The 21,887-nt window shown below is 41.0% G+C and overlaps 1 protein-coding gene across 4 annotated transcripts in view; it reads left to right on the top strand.

The window, feature by feature from the left end:
* The window catches only part of NAF1 (nuclear assembly factor 1 ribonucleoprotein), a 96,119-nt gene extending 74,684 nt beyond the window's left edge, over positions 1-21,435 (top strand). For 3 of the 4 annotated variants that reach the window (XM_075860280.1, XM_075860279.1, XM_075860281.1), the window contains exons 7-9: positions 2,585-2,636; positions 19,411-19,513; positions 19,984-21,435. In XM_075860280.1, coding sequence (XP_075716395.1) covers positions 2,585-2,636; positions 19,411-19,513; positions 19,984-20,450 — 622 coding nt within the window. In that variant the 3' untranslated portion in view covers positions 20,451-21,435. The remainder of the gene's footprint in view (positions 1-2,584; positions 2,637-19,410; positions 19,514-19,983) is intronic. The other variant, XM_075860282.1, reaches the window with a different exon arrangement.
* Positions 21,436-21,887: the final 452 nt, after the last annotated feature.

The following is a 21,887-nucleotide window of genomic DNA, read 5'->3' as shown; positions in this document are numbered from 1 at the left end:
CTCATTGCATCACCGCCCTCATGACATTATGCTGACCGCACGCGCGCACTTCTTGTCAGGAGCGGGGCAATGACTGTATTACACAGCCGCAGTCCTGCTCTAACGGCGGAGATCAGAGAAACCTCTCATCTCCACTGCTATTCCCTGACCGCAGCATTCAAGGGGTAAATGAGAAGGGGGGATGCCCTTTGGATCGCGTCACGGGGAATCCGTGACGTGATCGAGGGACATGCCATATATGGCCAGACAGCCCAGGGTCCATTGAAGGGCATACTTGGGTACACTGAAGGAGATAAGTATTTGATCCCTTGCTGATTTTGTAAGTTTGCCCACTGTCAAAGACATGAACAGTCTAGAATTTTTAGGCTAGGTTAATTTTACCAGTGAGAGAGAGATTATATAAAAAAAAAAAAAAAACAGAAAATCACATTGTCAAAATTATATATATTTATTTGCATTGTGCACAGAGAAATAAATATTTGATCCCTTTGGCAAACAAGACTTAATACTTGGTGGCAAAACCCTTGTTTGCAAGCACAGCAGTCAGACGTTATTTGTAGTTGATGATGAGGTTTTCAGACATGTTAGATGGAATTTTGGCCCACTCCTCTTTGCAGATCATCTGTAAATCATTAAGATTTCGAGGCTGTCGCTTGGCAACTCGGATCTTCAGCTCCCTCCATAAGTTTTCGATGGGATTAAGGTCTGGAGACTGGCTAGGCCACTTCATGACCTTAATGTGCTTCTTTTTGAGCCACTCCTTTGTTGCCTTGGCTGTATGTTTCGGGTCATTGTCGTGCTGGAAGACCCAGCCACGAGCCATTTTTAATGTCCTGGTGGAGGGAAGGAGGTTGTCACTCAGGATTTGACGGTACATGGCTCCATCCATTCTCCCATTGATGCGGTGAAGTAGTCCTGTGCCCTTAGCAGAGAAACACCCCCAAAACATAATGTTTCCACCTCCATGCTTGACAGTGGGGACGGTGTTCTTTGGGTCATAGGCAGCATTTCTCTTCCTCCAAACACGGCGAGTTGAGTTAATGCCAAAGAGCTCAATTTTAGTCTCATCTGACCACAGCACCTTCTCCCAATCACTCTCAGAATCATCCAGATGTTCATTTGCAAACTTCAGACGGGCCTGTACATGTGCCTTCTTGAGCAGGGGGACCTTGCGGGCACTGCAGGATTTTAATCCATTACGGCGTAATGTGTTACCAATGGTTTTCTTGGTGACTGTGGTCCCAGCTGCCTTGAGATCATTAACAAGTTCCCCCCGTGTAGTTTTCGGCTGAGCTCTCACCTTCCTCAGGATCAAGGATACCCCACGAGTGAGATTTTGCATGGAGCCCCAGATCGATGTCGATTGACAGTCATTTTGTATGTCTTCCATTTTCTTACTATTGCACCAATAGTTGTCTCCTTCTCACCCAGCGTCTTACTTATGGTTTTGTAGCCCATTCCAGCCTTGTGCAGGTCTATGATCTTGTCCCTGACATCCTCAGAAAGCTCTTTGGTCTTGCCCATGTTGTAGAGGTTAGAGTCAGACTGATTAATTGAGTCTGTGGACAGGAGTCTTTTATACAGGTGACCATTTAAGACAGCTGTCTTTAATGCAGGCACCAAGTTGATTTGGAGCGTGTAACTGGTCTGGAGGAGGCTGAACTCTTAATGGTTGGTAGGGGATCAAATACTTATTTCTCTGTGCACAATGCAAATAAATATATATAATTTTGACAATGTGATTTTCTTTTTCTTTTTTTATATATATATATATATATATATATATAATCTATCTCTCACTGGTAAAATTAACCTAGCCTAAAAATTCTAGACTGTTCATGTCTTTGACAGTGGGCAAACTTACAAACTCAGCAAGGGATCAAATACTTATTTCCTTCACTGTATATCCTAACAACTGCATGTGTCCTATCCGTATATAGATATATGCCAGTACATTAAAGTTTAAAAATAAAAAAGTTAAAAAAATAATAATAAAGTAATGTTAAATAAAAAAACACACATTTTTTTTACAATAAACATTAAAATAAGTTTCAATACATAAAATATACACGCATTCGCTGTAGCGTAATTTATGATGTTATATAATAAAAACTTCTTTCTTTCACTTATTAATGTGAGGACCGAGGTGTTATGAATTATGAACCTCCATGTGCCTCACATTAATAGTAATTAACCCCATCATGTACCTCACACATTTACCCAATGTTGTCCATTATGACTAATTAATGTGAGGCACATGGAGGTTCAAAATTTATCACACACCGGGCATCGCATCTGAAAATGGAAGAACTTTTTTTTAAATTATTATTGTTGGAAAAGTATCGTTTTGGTATCGAGTATTGCAATACTACACAAAGTATCAGTATCGAAGTCCAAATTCTAGTATTGTGAGAGCCCTAGTGTTAACGCAGCAGAAGATGTCTAGTAGTATGACTTATGATCACACCAAACCTAATTTCTTTTTATAATGCAACAGCTGCCAAAATAAAAAAGTTAATTTAAAAGCATTTTTAAGGTTCTGTCTTATATTCTCTCCTAACTATCTAACTGATTCTGTTTGTAGAGATAGAGGTTCTGATGCTTCATGGACAAATGATCAAGAGCCGCCACCAGATGTAAGTAAGCATCTCTATGAGATTAAGAGACTTAAATTGGGCAGTGTCACGCCACAGTTGTGTGTTTTGCTTTGTGTTTTTTTGTCTTTCTTTTCCTTGTATTTAATTAAGCCTTTCGTGACGCTAATCTGCAGATTTACGTCAGGAAAGGGTATTTAAATATGGTGACCGCTCAGAAGCAGATTGGGTGCCATAAATTTCTGACCACAAGCATTTAACCCCTCAGATGCCGGCGTTAGATGTGACCACCAGCATCTGAGGGGTTTTTACGGCCCCTTTTGCTTCGGGAGCCGGGGGGAAAGGTAAAAATTGCCAAATCGCCGTTTTTTTTGCCACTTAAACACCCCTCTCCCAGAAAATGTTTTTCTAAAAAGTGATCTAAATGCCCAACATTCCCCAAAATGGTATTCATAAAAACTACATCTTTCCACATACAAAAAGACGCCTTACACTACTCAGTACACAGAAATATAGGATATCACAATATGGCAATGCAAACATTTTTTCGTTTTTTTCAACCTTTTTAAAGGTTCTTAAACATACCAAAACTTTTTATCGTTTTTGTTATCACCGTGATCGTACTGACCCGCAGAATAAAGATAACATAGTTACATAGTTAGGGCATGACCACACGTGGCGGATTTCCTCCGCAACTGTCCGCATCAATGCCGCACAGAATCTGCGTTGCAGATTCTGCTGCGGATCTGCACAAAATGTGCAGTAAATTGATGCGGACTAGCTGCTGCGGACTGCGGTAAAAGTACTTCCCTTCTCTCTATCAGTGCAGGACAGAGAGAAGGGACAGCACTTTCCCTTGTGAAAGTCAAAGAATTTCATACTTACCGGCGTTGTCTTGGTGACGCGTCCCTCCTTCGGCATCCAGCCCGATCTCCCTGGATGACGCGGCAGTCCATGTGACCGCTGCAGCCTGTTATTAGCCTGTGATTGGCTGCAGCCGTCACTTAGACTGAAACGTCATCCTGGGAGGCCGGACTGGAGACAGAAGCAGGGAGTTCTCGGTAAGTATGAACTTCATTTTTTTTTACAGATACATGTATATTGGGATCGGTAGTCACTGTCCCGGGTGCAGAAACAGTTACTGCCGATCGCTTAACTCTTTCAGCACCCTGGACAGTGACTATTTACAGACGTCTCCTAGCAACGCTCCCGTCATTACGGGAGCCCCATTGACTTCCTCAGTCTGGCTGTAGACCTAGAAATACATAGGTCCAGCCAGAATGAAGAAATGTCAAGTTAAAAAAGCAAGACGGATCCGCAGCACACATAACATGTGCATGACAGCTGCGGACTTCATTGCGGAAATTTGAATCTCCATTGAAGTCAATGGAGAAATTCCGCCATGAGTCCGCAACTGCTCCGCAACAGACAGAGCATGCTGCGGACACCAAATTCCGCTCCGCAGCCTATGCTCCGCAGCGGAATTTTACGCCTCGTCTAAACGAACACTTCTAAATTAAAGTGTAAGTCAATGGACAAACGGCTCCGCTGCGGATTAACGCTGCGGAGTGTCCGCAGCGGAATTTAAGTGAAATTCCGCCACGTGTGAACCCAGCCTTACATAGTTTGTACGGTTGAAAAAAAGACACATGTCCATCAAGTTCAACCAAGGGATGGGAAAGGGGAAGTGAGATGGGAAAGGGGAAGTAAAAAATGTCAACACATAGCAGTTAATATTTTTTTGTTCTAGGAAATTTTCTAAGCCTTTTTTAAAGCCATCTACTGTCCCTGCTGCGACCAGCTCCTGCGGTAGGCTATTCCATAGATTCACAGTTCTCACAGTAAAGAAGGCTTGTCGCCTCTGCAGGTTGAACCTTTTTTTCTCCAGACGGAGGGAGTGCCCCCTTATTTTTTGAGGGGGTTTTACATGGAACAGGATTTCACCATATTTTTTGTATGCGCCATTCATATATTTATATAAGTTAATCATGTCCCCCCTTAGTCATCTTTTCTCAAAGCTAAATAGGTTTAGTTCTTTTAATCTTTCCTCATAACTTAGATTCTCCATGCCCCTTATTAGCTTCGTTGCTCTTCTTTGTATTTTTTCCAACTCCAGGGCATCCTTTCTATGAACTGGAGCCCAGAACTGGACTGCATATTCTAGATGAGGCCTCACTAATGCTTTGTAAAGTGGTAATATTACCTCCCTGTCCCGTGAGTCCATGCCTCTTTTGATACACGACAATATTTTGCTGGCCTTTGAAGCAGCTGATTGCCACTGCATGCTGAAATTTAGTTTATGATTTACAAGTACACCCAGATCCTTCTCAACAATTGACTCCCCCAGTGTAGCTCCCCCTAGGACATATGATGCTTGCAGGTTTTTCGTACCCAGATGCATAACTTTACATTTATCTACATTAAACTTCATTTGCCAAGTGGACGCCCAAACACTTAGTTTGTTTAAATCTGCCTGCAATTCACAAACCTCTTCCATAGTCTGAACTATATTACATAGCTTGGTGTCATCTGCAAAAATAGAAATAGTGCTATTAATCCCATCCTCTATATCATTATTAAATAAGTTGAATAATAGTGGTCCCAGCTCTGAACCCTGGGGTACACCACTTATAACTGGGGACCATTCAGAGTAGGAATCATTGACCTCAACTCTCTGGATACGGTCCTTGAGCCAATTCTCAATCCAATTACAAACTATACTTTCTAAACCTATAGTCCTTAATTTACCCATTAGATGTCTGAGGGACAGTGTCAAATGCCTTTGCAAAGTCCAAAAACACTATATCCACAGCGGCCCCTCTGTCTAGGCTTCTGTCCTTTGTAAAAAACCATGCTGGCTGTCACTTATAATACTATTTATTGTCACATAATCCTGTATATAGTCCCTCAATAGCCCCTCAAACATTTTCCCCACAATTGATGTTAAGCTTACTGGTCTATAATTACCCGGCGAAGACCTAGAGCCCTTTTTGAAAATAGGCACCACATTTGCCCTGCGCCAGTCCCTTGGCACTATACCACTCATGAGAGACTCTCTAAATATTATGAAGAGGGGGACAGAAATAACTGAACTAAGCTCTTTAAGAACTCTAGGGTGTAATCCATCTGGTCCCGGGGCCTTGTGTACATTTATTTTATTTAATTTAGCTTGGACCATATCTACATTCATCCAATTCAGTATATCAACTGATATATTAACAGCACCGGCAGCGGCTACATCAGCTGCTCCTTCTTCTGTTGTATATACAGAGCAAAAGAACCAATTTAGTAACTCTGCCTTCTCTTGATCCCCTGTGACCAACTCCCCATTACCACTATCTAAGGGTCCTACATGTTCAGACCTGGGTTGTTTTACTATCCTTGGCCACCTGCCTTTCATTTTGTATTTTTGCTGATTTTATTACGTTTTTACAGATTTTATTAAGCTCTTTATATTTTACAAAGGCTGCAGATGTACCCTCAGATTTGTATTTTTTAAATGCCCTTTTTTTGTCATGTATTGCCCCTTTCACAGAAGGTGTAAGCCATGTGGGGTTTAATTTTAGTCGTTTATACTTGTTACCTGTAGGAATACATTTTGCACTATAATTACCCAAAGTAGATTTGAAAATCTCCCATTTATCATTTGTCCCATTATTTGACATTAGTTCTTCCCAGTCTATATCCTGAATTGCCGCCCTCATCCTGGTGAAACCACACCATAAAAAAGAAACTCATAAGAAAATGGCGGAACTGCTGTTTTTTTCCTGCTTCCCAGTACATCACACACAAATATTAAATAGTACCATTAGAAAGTACAACTTGTCCTGTAAAAATGAAGCCCTCATTTTGCTGTGTCAACAAAAAATAAATAAGAGTTTTGACTTTTTGAAGGCGGGGAGAAAAAACAAAAGCCTAAAAACAAAAATTAGTCTGGTCCTGAAAGGGTTAATGGCTTTTACATATATAGCTGATGAGGCTGAAAGAAACACTGGTCCATCAAGTCAAAACTGCAATCCTACCATGTTGATCTAGAGGAAGGCAAAAATTCCTATAAAGCAGATGCCAATTGCCCCATATTAGGGTGGAAATTTCTTCCCAACTCAAAACACTGATCCAGGGATTTATTCTGATTGCTGTAATCCATCTCCAAATATCTAGTACCCATAACTTGTAATACTATATCTTTCAAAGAAGGCATCCAGACTACTTTGGAACTTGTTCAGTGAATCCACTATCTGAACATCTTGTGGCAGTGCGTTCCATGGTCTCTTTTCTCTTACACTAAGGCCTCATGCACATGAACGTACTTTTGTCCTCCCGTAAATACCGGCGTAAATACAGGTCCTTGGTCACACGTATTCGACCCGTATTGCACCAGTATTTATGGGCCCGTGCCCGTAAATACGGGTCCGGTGTCACCAGTATTCCACCCGTATTTACGGGCACGTTTTCTCTGCAAAATTGCACTGCAGTAATCGGCAGCCCTTCTCTCTATCAGTGCAGGATAGAGAGAAGGGACAGCCCTTTCCGTAATAAAAGTAAAAAAAATTCACACTTACCCGGCCGTTGTCTTGTTGACGCGTCCCTCTTTCGACATCCAGCCCGACCTCCTTGGATGACGCGCCAGTCCATGTGACCGCTGCAGCCAGTGATTGGCTGCAGCGGTCACATGGGCTGTAACATCATCCCAGGAGGCCGGACTGGAGGAAGAAGCAGAGAGTTCTGGGTAAGTACGTCCTTCTCCTTTTTTTTTTTTTTTTAACAGGTTGATCTATATTGTGATTGGTAGCCACTGTCCAGGGTGCTGAGAGTTACTGCCGATCGTTTAACTCTTTCAGCACCCTGGACAGTGACTATCCACTGACCTCGCCTAGCAACGCTCCCGTAATTACAGGAGCCCCATAGACTTCTATGAGCCTGCCCGTGGCGTAATTACAGCCTAAAATAGGTACGCATACGGGGAGGTACCCGTGGCCAATAGAAGTCAATGGGCCCGTAATTACGGCCCGTGATTACGGGAGTTTTTTACGTTCGTGTGCATGGGGCCTAAAGAAGGCCCATCTGTGATGATGGTAAATTCTATCCCCTAGATGTAGAGGATGACAACTCTTCATGGTTACAGACCTAGGTGTTAAAAGATCTCTGTACTGTCCATATATGTGTGTACGTTGTAATCGCCCCAAAGCCGTCTTTGACAAGAAGCTTTAACCTCCTTCCTGACCAGGCCCATTTTTAAGTTTTAGACGTGCCAATTTAAAAGCAAATAATTGTTCTGAGAAAAACAAGACCAAATACACGTATGTTGGAAATATAATAGAACATATTGGGCTCCCATATTGTGTAAGAAAAAAATAGATATATTTGACTTTTTTTTAAATATAGAAGGAAAAATTGAACATAAAATGTAATATGTAATTTTAGGTGATGTTTTTTGACTTGTGGGGCATGCCACTGGGTAAACACCTGAATACATATTTGGCAGCTTCTGCCGACTTCGATACCAAATATATGTGCATTGCTTGCAATGAATTGTGCGCAAACTGGCTTTTAGAGAACCGTTTTCCAAAGTTGGTTTGCTGACACCATCTGACCATTACAGATGTTGTGACGTTTCCAGTCCACAAAAATTGATGGCCTATCAGGATAAGCCATCAATATCTGATCGGTCGGCTTCCGACTCCTGGCATGCCTGCCGACCAGCTGTTTTGAAAGGGCCACATCACTCGTGCGAGCGCTACTTCCTCTTCATTTCCTTTTTCTGTTCACACTGTGAATCGAGAACACACTTGTAGCGGCGGTTCACAGTATTACAGTATAAAGTCGAATGGGAGAACGCTGTAATACTGTGAGCCACTGCTACAAGTGTTTTCGCGATTCACAGTGTGAGCAATGAAGGAAATAAAGGGGAAGCAGCACTCGTATGAGCCCCGCGGCCCCTTCAAAACCGCTAATTAGCGGGGCTGCCGGCAGTCGCGCCCTTACCGATCACATATTGATGGCTTATCCTGAGGATAGGCAATCAATTTTTGTGGACTGGAAAACCCCTTCGACACCCCCAAAATTGCGCTCATGGAAATTAGACCCCCCCCCCTTAAGGTATTCATTTAATGGCCTATCAAAGATTTGAAAATCTGCCGTGTAAAATGTCTGCAGCATGCAGATGAGATTTGTGAAATCTCATCTACTTGCTTTGTAGTGTAAACTGCTGCAGACTTTGCACAAATTCGCAGGTAAAATCTGCAGTGAACCCGCCACATCTAACGTCACCCTAAGGCCCAGTTCACAGTTTTTTTACGAAACCTGTGGCCAAAGTCGCAGTGTAACAGACAGACAAACAAACTTATGTATTGAAAAAAATAATCTATATATATATATATATATATATATATATATATATTTATTATTATTATTAATATATCCTTCTTTTTTTTTTCCTACATTCCGTTATTCTGTTCCCTCGCTGGCAGCCTGCCAGAGAGAGAGAATATGCAACTGGTGTTCGCTGTGACAGGCTAACAAACAAATGCCAAAAGGCAAAATAACCCTATTTTCCAGCTATCATTAAAAAATATTTGTAATTTTTATTGTGGTGTATTTAGCAAACAGACCAACAGACAAAACAAACATAAAGGGATAAAATTTCCAATGCATGGAGCGGGCCAGCAGACTTAAGTAATTTTTGCAGAGTGCACGTATACACGATGTCTGTCAGACAGGACGTGCAGCCTAGATCCAGAGACCACTGGTATAAGCAACGGTCTCCTAAGTAAATTGGTATTGTGCCCAATGTTGCCTGCCAGCTTCCAATGGTCTTTCATATATCTGTCAGCCTGTCACAGCGATCACATGACCGGAGACAACACTGAGTGTTCTGCGGGTGAAAGCTCAGTGATACAGCTGTATCACAGAGCTCTTCACAGTCGGCGTAAGCGATGCTGTTAGGAGCAATGTGATCGTTGTGACAGGTTGTCAGAATGATCACATGACCGGAGACCACGCTGAGTGGTCTCTGATTGAAGCTCCGTTTTACAGCTGTCTAAAGACAGCTGTATCACGCAGCTAAATGCCGAATACTAAATATTACACTGCAACATTGAAATTGCAACACCAAGATGGGCAAGTTGCTAAGATTGTGGCATGTGGGAGGTACATATGTCAGATTAAAAGCAAAGTTTTTTTAGCCTCATGAAATCTCCAAAAGTGGATCAAGTGTCGTGGGATGTCTCCTGTTCGTTGACGTGCCAGATATTGCCACCTGTTGCAAATTGAGAGGGATATAATCCTTGAACTGAGAGACCTTGGTTTTATCATTCCGGCAAATTGCTACGAGATGTCAGCACTGTTCAACTTTGCGTGTCTCGGAGGTTCAAATGTTCAAAGAACAACAACGAACGGGAATGACCGCAAGAGGTGCGCGGAGGCTAACCCCCTGCACAGACTGATCGTCTTATTGGAAAAATGGAGTGTAGTGATCCATTCTGTACAGGAAGTGAAAATGGATGTCACATCTCAAGCCAAGGGTGGCAACCAGTGTCTACAGAAACCATCAGAAGGAGTTTGCACAACGTTGGGCTATGAGCCAGACGGTCAGCTACAGATGTTCCATTGATCACACGCCACCGCTCTCAAAGGCTATCATGGTGCACAGCAATGGAGGCTGGAATAGAGGTCTTATTCTTTTCAGTGGTGAGTCCCGCTTTTGTCTTGGACACAATGATCGCCGAAGATTGGTCTGGAGGCCACGAGGGCAACGTCATGAAGAGGCCTTCACAAGGGAATATCACACTGGTCCTACTCCCGGGATTGTGGTGTGGGGTGGCATAATATACAGTAGCTGGACCTCTCGTCTTCATTTGTAGGTTCGCGAACAACTCGGCATTACATTGATTTGGTCGTGGAACCAGTGCTACGGCCATATCCGAAGTGTCCCAGAGGCCGTTTTTCAACAGGACAACGCCAGGCTGCATGTTGCTCGTGCTACTGTGAGCAGCCTGCATGGGCTAAACGTAATACTTTGGCCGGCAGCCTCTCCAAACTTGTCTTTCATGGAATACATCTGGGACGTCATTGGTCGGCAATTGCAAAGCGAGCTGCCAACAGCCAATCTTGATGATTTGCGTGCCCAAAATGCATTTAGCGTGGCATAACATTCCTCAGACGACCATTAACTTTTTCATGACCAAGTGTCATTAATGCCCCTCAGTCCAGGTCAAATATCCCATTTCTGACATGCCCTTCTTTAAACGATAATATCTTTGCAACCGCTTTGAATATCACAACTATTTTTACAAATGAGATATAGGAGCTGCACTGTAGCATAAAGTTGTGGGTGCTATTCTCAGAGCAATCTTGACAAAAGATCAAACCACAATCCACAATTCAAGCTTGAAAGGGCCGATGTGCAGTCACTTACTCATACATTAACGTTACTAAAGTGTCTTGAGAGTGACTAGACATCGCTTCCAGCCAGGAGGCAATGTCTATTCACAATCCCGACACTTCAGTAACGTTTGTGTGGAACTTAATGACAGCAAGCGTGATTTTGCGCCGATCACATTATGTAGAAGATAGGGCACTTATGTGGTGACAGAGCCTCTTTAAAGTGCAGACTCTCGACTTTTTTAATTTGAGGGTATTCATATCCTAATTTGAGGAAGGGTTTAGGAATTACAGCTCTTTAATATGTAGCGGCCTCTTTTTCAAGGGATCAAAAGTAATTGGACATTTATCTCAAAACTATTTAATGGGCTATTCCCTCGTTAATCCATCATCAATTAAGCAGGTAAAAAGTCTGGAGTTGATTCCAGGTGTGGCATTTGCAATTGGAAGCTGTTGATGTGAACCCACAACATGAGGTCAAAGAAGCTCTCAATGCAAGTGAAACAGTCCATCGTTAGGCTGAAAAAAATGAAGAAATCCATCAGAGATAGCTCAAATGTTAGGAGTGGGCAAATCAACAGTTTGGTACATTCTTGAAAAAAAAAGAGCGCACTGGTGATCTCGTGAACTCAAAGTCCTGGACGTCCATGAAAGACAACAATGGTGGATGATTGCAAAATCGTTTCCATGGTGAAGAAAAACCCCTTCACAACATCTACCAAAGTGAAGAACACTCCTGGAAGTAGGTGTATCAGTATCTAAGTCTACCATAACGAGAAAACTTCATGAGAGCAAATACAGAGGGTTCGCCACAAGGTGTAAACCATTAATCGGCCACAAAAATAGAAAGGCCAGATTAGACTTTGCCAAACAACATCTAAAGAAGCCATATAAACCAAAAAAATACCAACAGACAGAATATGATAACAATAGTGCTCGAAACATCAACATTTAAACTGTCAAGCACTGTTGCTAGTTATGTGAGCGGCACTCTATCATATCCGAAGTATTTGACCAAGATACACTTGGTGCGTCGATCAAAAATTGACATGAGAAACTACCAAGAAAGAATGATCGACTTGAGGCACGTGAGATTACAAAAAATGTACAATTGTTATTAAATAAAGACAATGGACAAGTTAAAAGATGGAATGGAAGATAAGTCACACAATAAAAAAGAGACGTCAAATCAATCATGAACCAAATATAGTTATTTGGTCAATGTGTTGAAATCACGAAGGCAGGTGCCGAAATGCGCGTCGGGTGTAGACGTCCTCTCTCTGTACCACAATGTCTATCGGTATGTTGAACAAATATTTGCCATCTTTAGCAGCTTGTATTTAATATTGCTTGTAATTTTCTCTGAATCCATTTCAAAACCGGCTTCTGCACATTTAAACCTTGCTTCATACTACTGTAACTTGTTGGCGCTGTTTATATATGTTTTCTTCATACTTGCCTCAATCGCCACCATCTTACTAAACATATGCATAACGTGCTGCAGCCTGGTATGATCTCATTTACCCTTTTGCTGCTATAGTACCTTGCTTATTGATTTCAACACATTGAGCAAATAACTATATTTGGTTCATGATTGATTTGACGTCTCTTTTTTTATTGTGTGATTTATCTTCCATTCCATCTTTTAACTTGTCCATTGTCTTTATTTAATAAAAATTGTACATTTTTTGTAATCTCACGTGCCTCAAGTCGATCATTCTTTCTTGGTAGTTTCTCATCTAAAGAAGCCAGCCCAGTTCTGGAACTGCATTCTTTGGACAGATGAAACTAAGAACAACCTGTACCAGAATGATGGGAGGAAGAAAGCATGGAGAAGGCTTCGAACGGCTCATGATCCAAAGCACACCACATCCCCTGTAAAACATGGTGGAAGCAGTGTGATGGCATGGGCATGCATGGCTGCCAAAGGCACTGGGTGACTAGTATTTATTGATGTGACTGAAGACAGAAGCAGCCGGATGAATTCTGAAGTGTTCAGGTATATAATTTCTGCTCCGATTCAACCAAATGCAGCAAGGTTGATTTAGACGTCTCTTCACAGTACAGATGGGCAATGACCCAAAACGTACTGCGAAACCAACCCTGGAGTTTTTTTAAGGCAAAGAAGTGGAATGTTCTGCAATGGCCAAGTCAATCACCAGAGCTCAACCCGATTGAGCATGCGTTTCACTTGCTTAAAGAGGCTCTGTCACCACATTATAAGTGCCGTATCTCCTACATAAGGAGATCGGCGCTATAATGTAGGTGACAGTAATGCATTTTATTTAAAAAAAACGATGTATCTTCACCACTTTATTAGCTTTTTTAGATTTATGCTCTTGAGTTGCTTAATGCCCAAGTGGGCGTTGTACAGAGGAGTGTATGATGCTAACCAATCAGCGTCATGCACTCCTCTCCATTCATTTACTCAGCGCATAGGGATCCTGCTAGATCCTTATGTGCTGCCTTATACTAACACATTAACAATACTGAAGTGTTTAGGCAGTGAATAGACATTCCACGGGATGTCTATTCACAATCTCTGCACTTCGTTACTCTGTCTGTGGTAGTTAAAGCAGAGGAAGCGTAATCTCGCGAGATTACGCAGTAAATTACAGGTTACAGCGAGATCACGCTTTGCTCTGCTGTAACTACCATAGAAACAGTAACAAAACCGTAACGAAGTGCAGTGACCAACAAATAGGCAACAACTGAAGACAGCTGCAGTAAAGGCCTCGCAAAGCATCACAAAGGAGGAAATCCAGCGTTTGGTGATGTCCATGGGTTCCAGACTTCAGGCAGTCATTGCCTGCAGAGGATTCTCTACAAAGTATTTAAAAAAAAAACATTTTATTTATGGCAATGTTAATCTGTCCAATTACTTTTGAGCCCCTGAAATGAGGAGGCTGTGTAGAAAAATGGTTGCAATTCCTAAACGTTTCACAGGATATTTTTGTTCAACCCCTTGAATTAAACTTGAAAGTCTACACTTCAATTGCATCTCCGTTTCATTTCAAATCCAACGTAGTGGCATGCAGAGCCCAAATTATGAAGATTGTGTCACTGTCCAAATAATTCTGGACCTAACTGTATATGCTGTGGAGCTCTGTAACAATTAGTCCTCTCTCTGTCAGCCTGGATCGCTGTGAGGTGAGAGACTATATTCACACGACGTGAAAAAAAGGGCAGCTAACAATGGATCAACTGTCAGTTTTTCAAAACTTAGATCCGTTTCCTGGCCATCTGACCGCTTTTAACCGCCGTTTGCTATCTGTTTTTCATGGCCGTTAAAAGAAATGGATGAATTTTATTTGTTAGGGTTTTTATGTCCCAGCCCCCTGAAAACTACAACAGTGCCCACTGTAGATAGTGCTACAGTTCCCAATGTAGATAGTGCCACACACACCCTCCCTGTAGATGGCACCAGACCCGGCGCCACCTAAGAGCCCTCTAGGAGCGGAATTTCGCTACTAGAGGGACGCCTCTGACGTCACTAGCCGGAGGATTCTGCTTCTAGAGGGAGCCCCTGACGTCACTGTCCATACATGGACAGTGACTTCAGGGGCTACTCCTGGAGCGGAATCCCCTGCCAGAGAGTTGCTGACGCTCCGGCCAGGGATTCCGCTCTTAGAGGAAGCCCTGGACAGTGATGTCAGGGGCTTCTCTCTAGGAGTGGAATCATCGAGCAAAGCGATCTGACAGGGAATTGTGCTATCTACAGGGATGGGGGGGGGGGGGGTTTGTGCTATCTATGGGGGGGGGGTTCTTGTGCTATCTACAGGGGAAATGCTGCGATCTATAAGAGTGGTGATGCTATTTGCAGGGGGTGGCACGATCTACAATGGGGATGGAGAAAGCTAGAGCTATCTGATCGGGGATTTCGCTCCAAGAGGAAGCTTAGGTGGTGCTACCTACAGGCGGGGTTTGCGCTATCTACGGGGGGGGGGTGTATTCTGGGGCTTCTAAAGCCCCGGCGGACAGAGTGTACCGCTGCTTACAATGAAGCAGCACTGTACTCATTAAATCCTGTTCCAGGCTGCAAACATTTATATATGTGACAACTGCATGTGGCATCTGCAGTTGGAATGTATATAGCCGTATGGCAGGCGTTAAGGGGTTAATAACCTCATTGATAGCATGCAAAGGTGTGTATTTCTGCGCGTAACTGCCATTCACTACTATGGGAGTTAGGGAAACCGCACAGCTCAGAGAGTTATGCTTTTTCAGTAACTCCACATGTAACCAAGTGTAAGCTGGTTCAAGTCCCTTAGGGGAACTAATAAAATGTGTAAAATTAAAAATAAATGTTCGATACATTTTTCGGAGTGTAAAAAAAAAAACTTTTCCCATTTTTTTTTTTTTTTCCCCAAGCAGAATGTAAAAATAAAATAATTTGGTATCCCTGCGTTCGTAAAAGTCTGGTCTACTACAATATACTATTATTTAACTTGCACGGTGAGTTTTTAAACATTTTAAAACCTCAATCGTTTTTTGGTCACCTTAGCGCTTAAACAAAATGAAATGTAAAGAAAAGTAATCCAAAAATTTGCATGTACCAAAAAAAAATGGTGCCAATAAAGCTACAGCTCATCCCGCAAAAAATAAGCCCTCACACCGCTCAATACATGAAAATATATATATAAAAAAAAGTTTTGGCTCTCAGAATGTGGTGAAGCAGAATAAATTATTTTTTAACAAATAATTTTTTACCTGTTTTCTGTTGTCTAAAACTGGGTGCGTCTTATAGTCCGAAAAATACGGTGATTGAAAAATATTTAACTTTTTTCTTTTGCAATGATTCTCTTTTAATCTTTGCAGTATATACAGCTGACATCCTGCTGCAACTCCCAAGATCAGTTACCCCTCATTTAACTCCCTCAGATGCTGCAGGCAAGTGCGATTGCAGCATCTTAGTGGTTGACCACTCTCAACTTAAAAATAAGAAGTTAGGACTTTCTGAACGCAATCATTCAAAATAATGGCCATGATTAACTTATAGGTACAGCGTTTTTTCGGCCAAAACCTCATGTCATCATTTGACACAAAATAGGGTAAGCGGTGCTATGCAAATTATGGTCTGAAAATCATTCATGTAAAATCTGCACTCCAAAACCAAATTGGACTTCTTCCCTATTAGATTGTCGTGTCCAAACAGCGGTTTACAACCACGGATGGGGTATTGCCTTACTTAGGTTAAATTGCATAACAGCTTTTGGGTTTGCCCTTTTTCCGTATTCCTTGTGAAAATTATGTGTTAAGACCTACATCTAATTAAAGTTTTAAATTTTTCATTTTCCCAATTCTACTAAAATCTATAAAACACCGGTGTGGCCAAAGTTCTCTTTTGGGGGTTTCTTATGGAAAACGTCCTAATAAAAAGGAGGATCCAAAATACGCAATGTGCTCCAAAATACGCAATGTGCTCCAAAATACGCAATGTGCTCCAAAATACGCAATGTGCTCCAAAATACGCATTGTGCTCCAAAATATGCAATGTGCTCCAAAATACGCAATGTGCTCCTTCATTTCTGAGGCCTGTATTTTAGTCACATAACACATTATGGCCACATATGAGATATTCCTGAAAACTGCAGAATCTGGGCAATAACTATGGAGTTGGGTTTTCCTGTTCACACCTGCGGTGCTACTGAAATAATTGCATTATTATTGAATATCTGCAACAAAATCTAATTTGTAAATGTTACCCCCACTTTGCTTTAATTCCTGTGAAACACCTAGAGGGCTAACAAATTCCTAAATTTTAAGGGGATTGTAATATATAGGCCCCTTTAAAGCTACTTCAAAACTGAAGTGGTGACTTAAAAAATGTTTTGCAAATGTTGTTGAATATTTGAAAACTGCTAGTAAACTTATAAGCCTTTATAACAAACGAAAATTTTGTTTACTCTTTCTGAAAAAAAATAAGATTGACCAAAATTTATCACGAAGATAAAGTACAATGTGTCACATAAAAACAATCTCCGAATCAATTTGATAAGTAAAAGCATTCCAAAGTTATTACTTAGTGACACACTGTCTTTTGACGATGGGAGTCGTAGGTCCCGAGTCTACAAGTGATGTCTTTTAAAAAAAGGCTACAGTGAGCGCTCATTCTCTAAACAGGAATGGTTACTAACCGCTTTCACTTAGTGTAGCCCTCTAAATTCATCCGTGATCGGAGGAATCACTTAACACTTTGATCGCCTGTTTCAGTGACCGCTGCATGATCAAAGGGGACACCCTTCTGTGTTTGGATCACCAGATTTCCCTGTGACCCGATCATAGACTGAGGAACCTCTCGGCAGTCAGCCCTAGGGACTTGGATAGGATTCCAGGGCCGTCTTTTCATTAAGCCTGTGTCAGGGCATACTAATTGTTGCCTTAACAGCAGCCTGTGACACAGTATAATGTATTAGCATACAGGAATATGCTAATACATTATACTTTTAAAATAGTTGTAAAATAAAGTTATCCCTCCAGTGGATAAGAAAAAAATTAATAAAACAATTTCATAATAAAGAAATGTTTACAAAAAGTCATTTATTTCCCATACATTTACATAAAAATAAAAACCTACACATATTGGGTGTCCACATGACCGTAATAACCTGATGAACTAATTTAACAGGATATTTAGTGTGATATGTAAACGGTATATGAAAAAAAAGTTGCCAAATTTGTTTCTATATTCACGCAACAAAAAAGTTACATAAATGATACAGTAATTTAGTTGTACCCTCAAACTGCGTGAAAAAATATAACATTTTTCCTGCGTCAAACAAGGCCTCATACAGCCACGTTAATGAGAAGATAAAGTTATGGCTGCTGAAATGCAGATGCAAAATCAAAAAAATGTTGCTTGTGGTTTAACCCCTTAACCAGTTAGGTGTTTTTACGTCGGCCACTAACCGGCTTTATTCTGATGTAGCAGCCTTTTTATGGTGCTGCATCAGAATAAATAAACCGAGCAGGGAGCCATTAAATCTCCCTGCTCTCGGCTACCTCCGGTAGCTGAGGGCTAGTAGCAGCCCTGCTCTAACGGGTTAGATCGATATCCGTATCAATCTCGCTCGTTTAACCTCTCAGATGCAGCGATCAATAGCGAGCGCCGCATCTGAGTGGTGAGGGAGAAAGGGGACTCCCTCTCTCACCCCACCAGCACCCTGTCCAGTGTCTTCTATGGCAGCCGGTGGCCTAATAAAGCCCCCCCCCCCCCCATTCTGCCTCTAGTTAATGCCTGCTAGGCCATGATAGAGGCATGGCCTAGCAGATGCCTGTCTGTTTTACACACCGTAATACAGTCCAATGCAGAAGTATTGCAGTGTATTATAAAAGTGATCGGATGATTGCATAGTGAAGTCCCCTAGTGGGACTAGTAAAAAAGTTTAATAAAGTAAATAAGTGAATAAAAATTTAAAACCCACTTTTTCCCCTTACAAAATGCTTGATTATTAATATATTATTATTAACTATAAATCTATTACATTATTTAACCCACTCAGCGAACGCCCTAAAAAAATAAAAAACAATGATTTGCTGTTTTCTGTGAATCCTGCCTTAAATAAAGTGATCAAAAAGTTGCATGTACTCCAAAATGGTACCAATAAAACTATAAGTAGTCCCGCCAAAAAAAAAAAATATGGAGACACAAAGCCAAATAATTTTGAAAAAAAGTGTTTTTACTGTGTAAAACTAGTAAAACATACAAAATCTATATAAATTTGGTATCGTTGCAATCGTAACAACCGGCCGAATAAAGTTATTGTGTTATTTATACCACACGGTAAACAGTGTAAATTTAGTGCGCATAAAGTTTCGAAATTGCTGGGGCTTTTTTCTACCCCCCCTCCCCCCAAAAGTTTATAAAAATTAATTAATTATATGTACCCCAAAATGGTGCTATTAAAAAATACAACTTGTCTCGCAAAAAACAAGACCACCTACAGCTACGTAGACGCAAAAATAAAAAAAGTTATAGCTTTTTGAATGCAACGATGGAAAAACGTAAAAAATAGCTTGGTCATTAAGGCTTAAAATTGGCTGGTCACTAAGGTGTTAATGATCAGGCCTGAAAACACCTTAAGGGGTGTTTTATGAAGACTTTTGAGGGACATATTAGAAGGTAATCAGCTTCTAGGCGCTGAGTTGTCCACTGATCACTAGAACAGAGTCACTGCATTACTCTTGAGCCTTGTGCCCCTTTAGCTTCCACTGACGTTACTAGAGTGCGCTTGGGAGAGGCTTAGTCTAAAAGAAACTGATAGTCCTAAGTGACACGATCAATGCAGCCAGAAGAGTGGATATGTCAGGCTCCAGGTAAGTAATGCCGAGGATTCAGATCTTCCCATCGCCAAGTACAAATAGAATGATAGGTATTTGCCTGGATATTCCTATTTAACGGTGAGCATTTTATTCATATATTTATTTTTTAAAGGCAGTTGAGTACAGTGATGATGAGCGGGAACGAGAAGCAAAACAGAAGAAAAAAGCACAAAACCCTGGAAAAAAGAAGCAAAAATGTGATCAAGATAAACAATGTAAGTGCATAATCCGACCAGGTTCTGATCTCTGCCACAACATAGGAATTACTGAGGGGTAAAGATATATATATATTTTTTAATAGATACATTTTAAGAGTTCGATTCCACATGCCTCACACCCTCCAGTTTCGCAAGCTGGACGTTCATTGAGACAGTATTATACAGCAGCATGCAACAAGTTTGATGTACAGATGTTAAGGTTTCCTAACCGTAGCGATGGCTTCGATATTTAAAATTCCTGTTACATCTGTAGATTCTTGGCTGCAGGGCTAAAATAAATTGACATTGCTCCTCCCACAGGAAAAGTTCAACATTTAATTACAATTAGCTGCATAATTTTAGGCATTATTTAAATAAACCCAAATTTTTAGCATTGCACTAGAAGCTATGAGATGAAATACCACTGTAGTGAGGAAGACCATGCTGCTCAATGTTAATTTCTAATTTTGTTCTTATTTCCTATGAAGCAACAAGTGCCCAGGTATCAAATCAATTCTCTGGTGCTCAGATGTTTTCAAGACCTTATGCAAGAAATGGTTCTACACCACGCTTTTCTCGAGGACAAGGTTCACTTCCACAAGAAAATGCATATGGACATCAACACCGACCATATTACCCTTCAGGCTTTCCAGAACACCAAATGATGCAGCATGCATATACTTATCACAATGCTAATCCTCAAGAATATACTTTGCCACTGCCAAATAATGGGTACTATGCTCCTATGTCGAATTTCTATGGACATTATAGTAATATGCAAGCATTTCCTCCTCCACCACCGCCTACAGATATGAATTGGCCTGCACAAAACATACATTTTCCTTATATGCAAAACTCACACTTGTACAATCTGCCGCCGCCACCACCTCCTCCTCCACCACCACCACCTCCTCCACCACCTGCTCCTCCCAGTTCTGGAGAGCCTAGCTACTGATAGATTATGTTGGCTTTCTGGATTTAAAATATTATTTTTAATAGTGTTTTTTCGATTTATATTCAAAATGTTAATAGTGCAATTGCTGAAAACTTTAAAGGGAACATGTTAGCAATTTCGTGGCCTCAAAATTGCTGACTGCGATTAAGGGGTGGGGAAGGCATTTTAGACTTACTTTTTGTCTGTCGTGCAAGCTGCTTGACCGAGAAATTTTTTAATTCCCCAGGCGCTGATCGCAAGTGCCACTAAGGCGGGACTGGAGGTTCAAGTGATCCTGCACTGCACACTGCTAGCCCTGCCCCTCTTTTGTGACTGACACCTCTAGTGGACTACTGATTGGCCGCTAGATCTGTCACTCGGAGCAATTGCGACCGCAGCGCCTGGGGAATCAAACTCCTGTTTGTTGGTCATGCAACTTGCATGATTGATAAAAAAGGTATGTTGATAATTCCCACCCCAATATATTGATTTGTCAGCAGGTTTGAGGCTTCAAAACGGTTGACCGGTTCCCTTTAATGTATTGTAAAACATATTTGTATGCAGACAACTTGAGTAAAGTGTCAGTTAGCCTATATTTCTAAAGTGACATGTCTACAGATTTTTAGGACTTTTTATGTTTACAGTAACATGTCACATGCTATTTTGTAATAAGGCTTCTTTTGTATAAAGTTGATATTTTTAACAAAAATGTTGAATGATTGACTTTCTGAAAAAGGTGACCATTTTTTATTTTCTGTTAATTTGATTTAGATTATCAGAAATATTTAAAACATTAAATTGCATAATCTATAACAAAATAATGCAGTATATTAAGGGTGTAAATAAATTTGTACAACTAATAGCTTTTTCTTTATCAAATGTTTTGCTGTTTCGTCCTCTGTTACCAAGGCTGTGTGTCTTTTCCCATCACAAACTATTAAGAAATGTATTTTCAGTTTTGATTCAGGCAGGCAAATTTAAAAAAAATAAATGCCAGCTCTCCTGAGATGTTTTAGTCAATACTTGTATTCCTCATAAAATAACACTTCTGGAGCATCTGTTGTGGATCATCAATTACTGGAGGGGGGCGCTATACACTGGACTCCTAAATTTACTACGAGCAAGTCTATACATCCACTGGCTTTCCCTCTGTAAAATTTGGCTATCATAATTCCCAAACCTCGAAGGTGGTCTCATATTCTCAATCCCAGAGATTAATCATCTGTGATGTACCAAAATAAAGTTTGGGCAGTAGTGTATTATCTTTATGTAGGATGTTTCCAATATGTTTAAGAATCCTATTTCAGAACTTGGGGAACAGCTTGCCTACGTGATTAGGGCTACTGCAGGTTATGAAATATGTTACACCAGTTGTATAACAATTGAGTCTCTAATGGTGTAGCATTGCTGCGTTGTAGCACCATGAATATTTTTGTTTAATATGTTGACCAGCTCTGC

Source organism: Rhinoderma darwinii, chromosome 1 (assembly GCF_050947455.1).
Source record: "Rhinoderma darwinii isolate aRhiDar2 chromosome 1, aRhiDar2.hap1, whole genome shotgun sequence".
NCBI classification, from domain to species: domain Eukaryota; kingdom Metazoa; phylum Chordata; class Amphibia; order Anura; family Rhinodermatidae; genus Rhinoderma; species Rhinoderma darwinii.
This window is presented reverse-complemented; position numbering and strand designations above follow the sequence as displayed.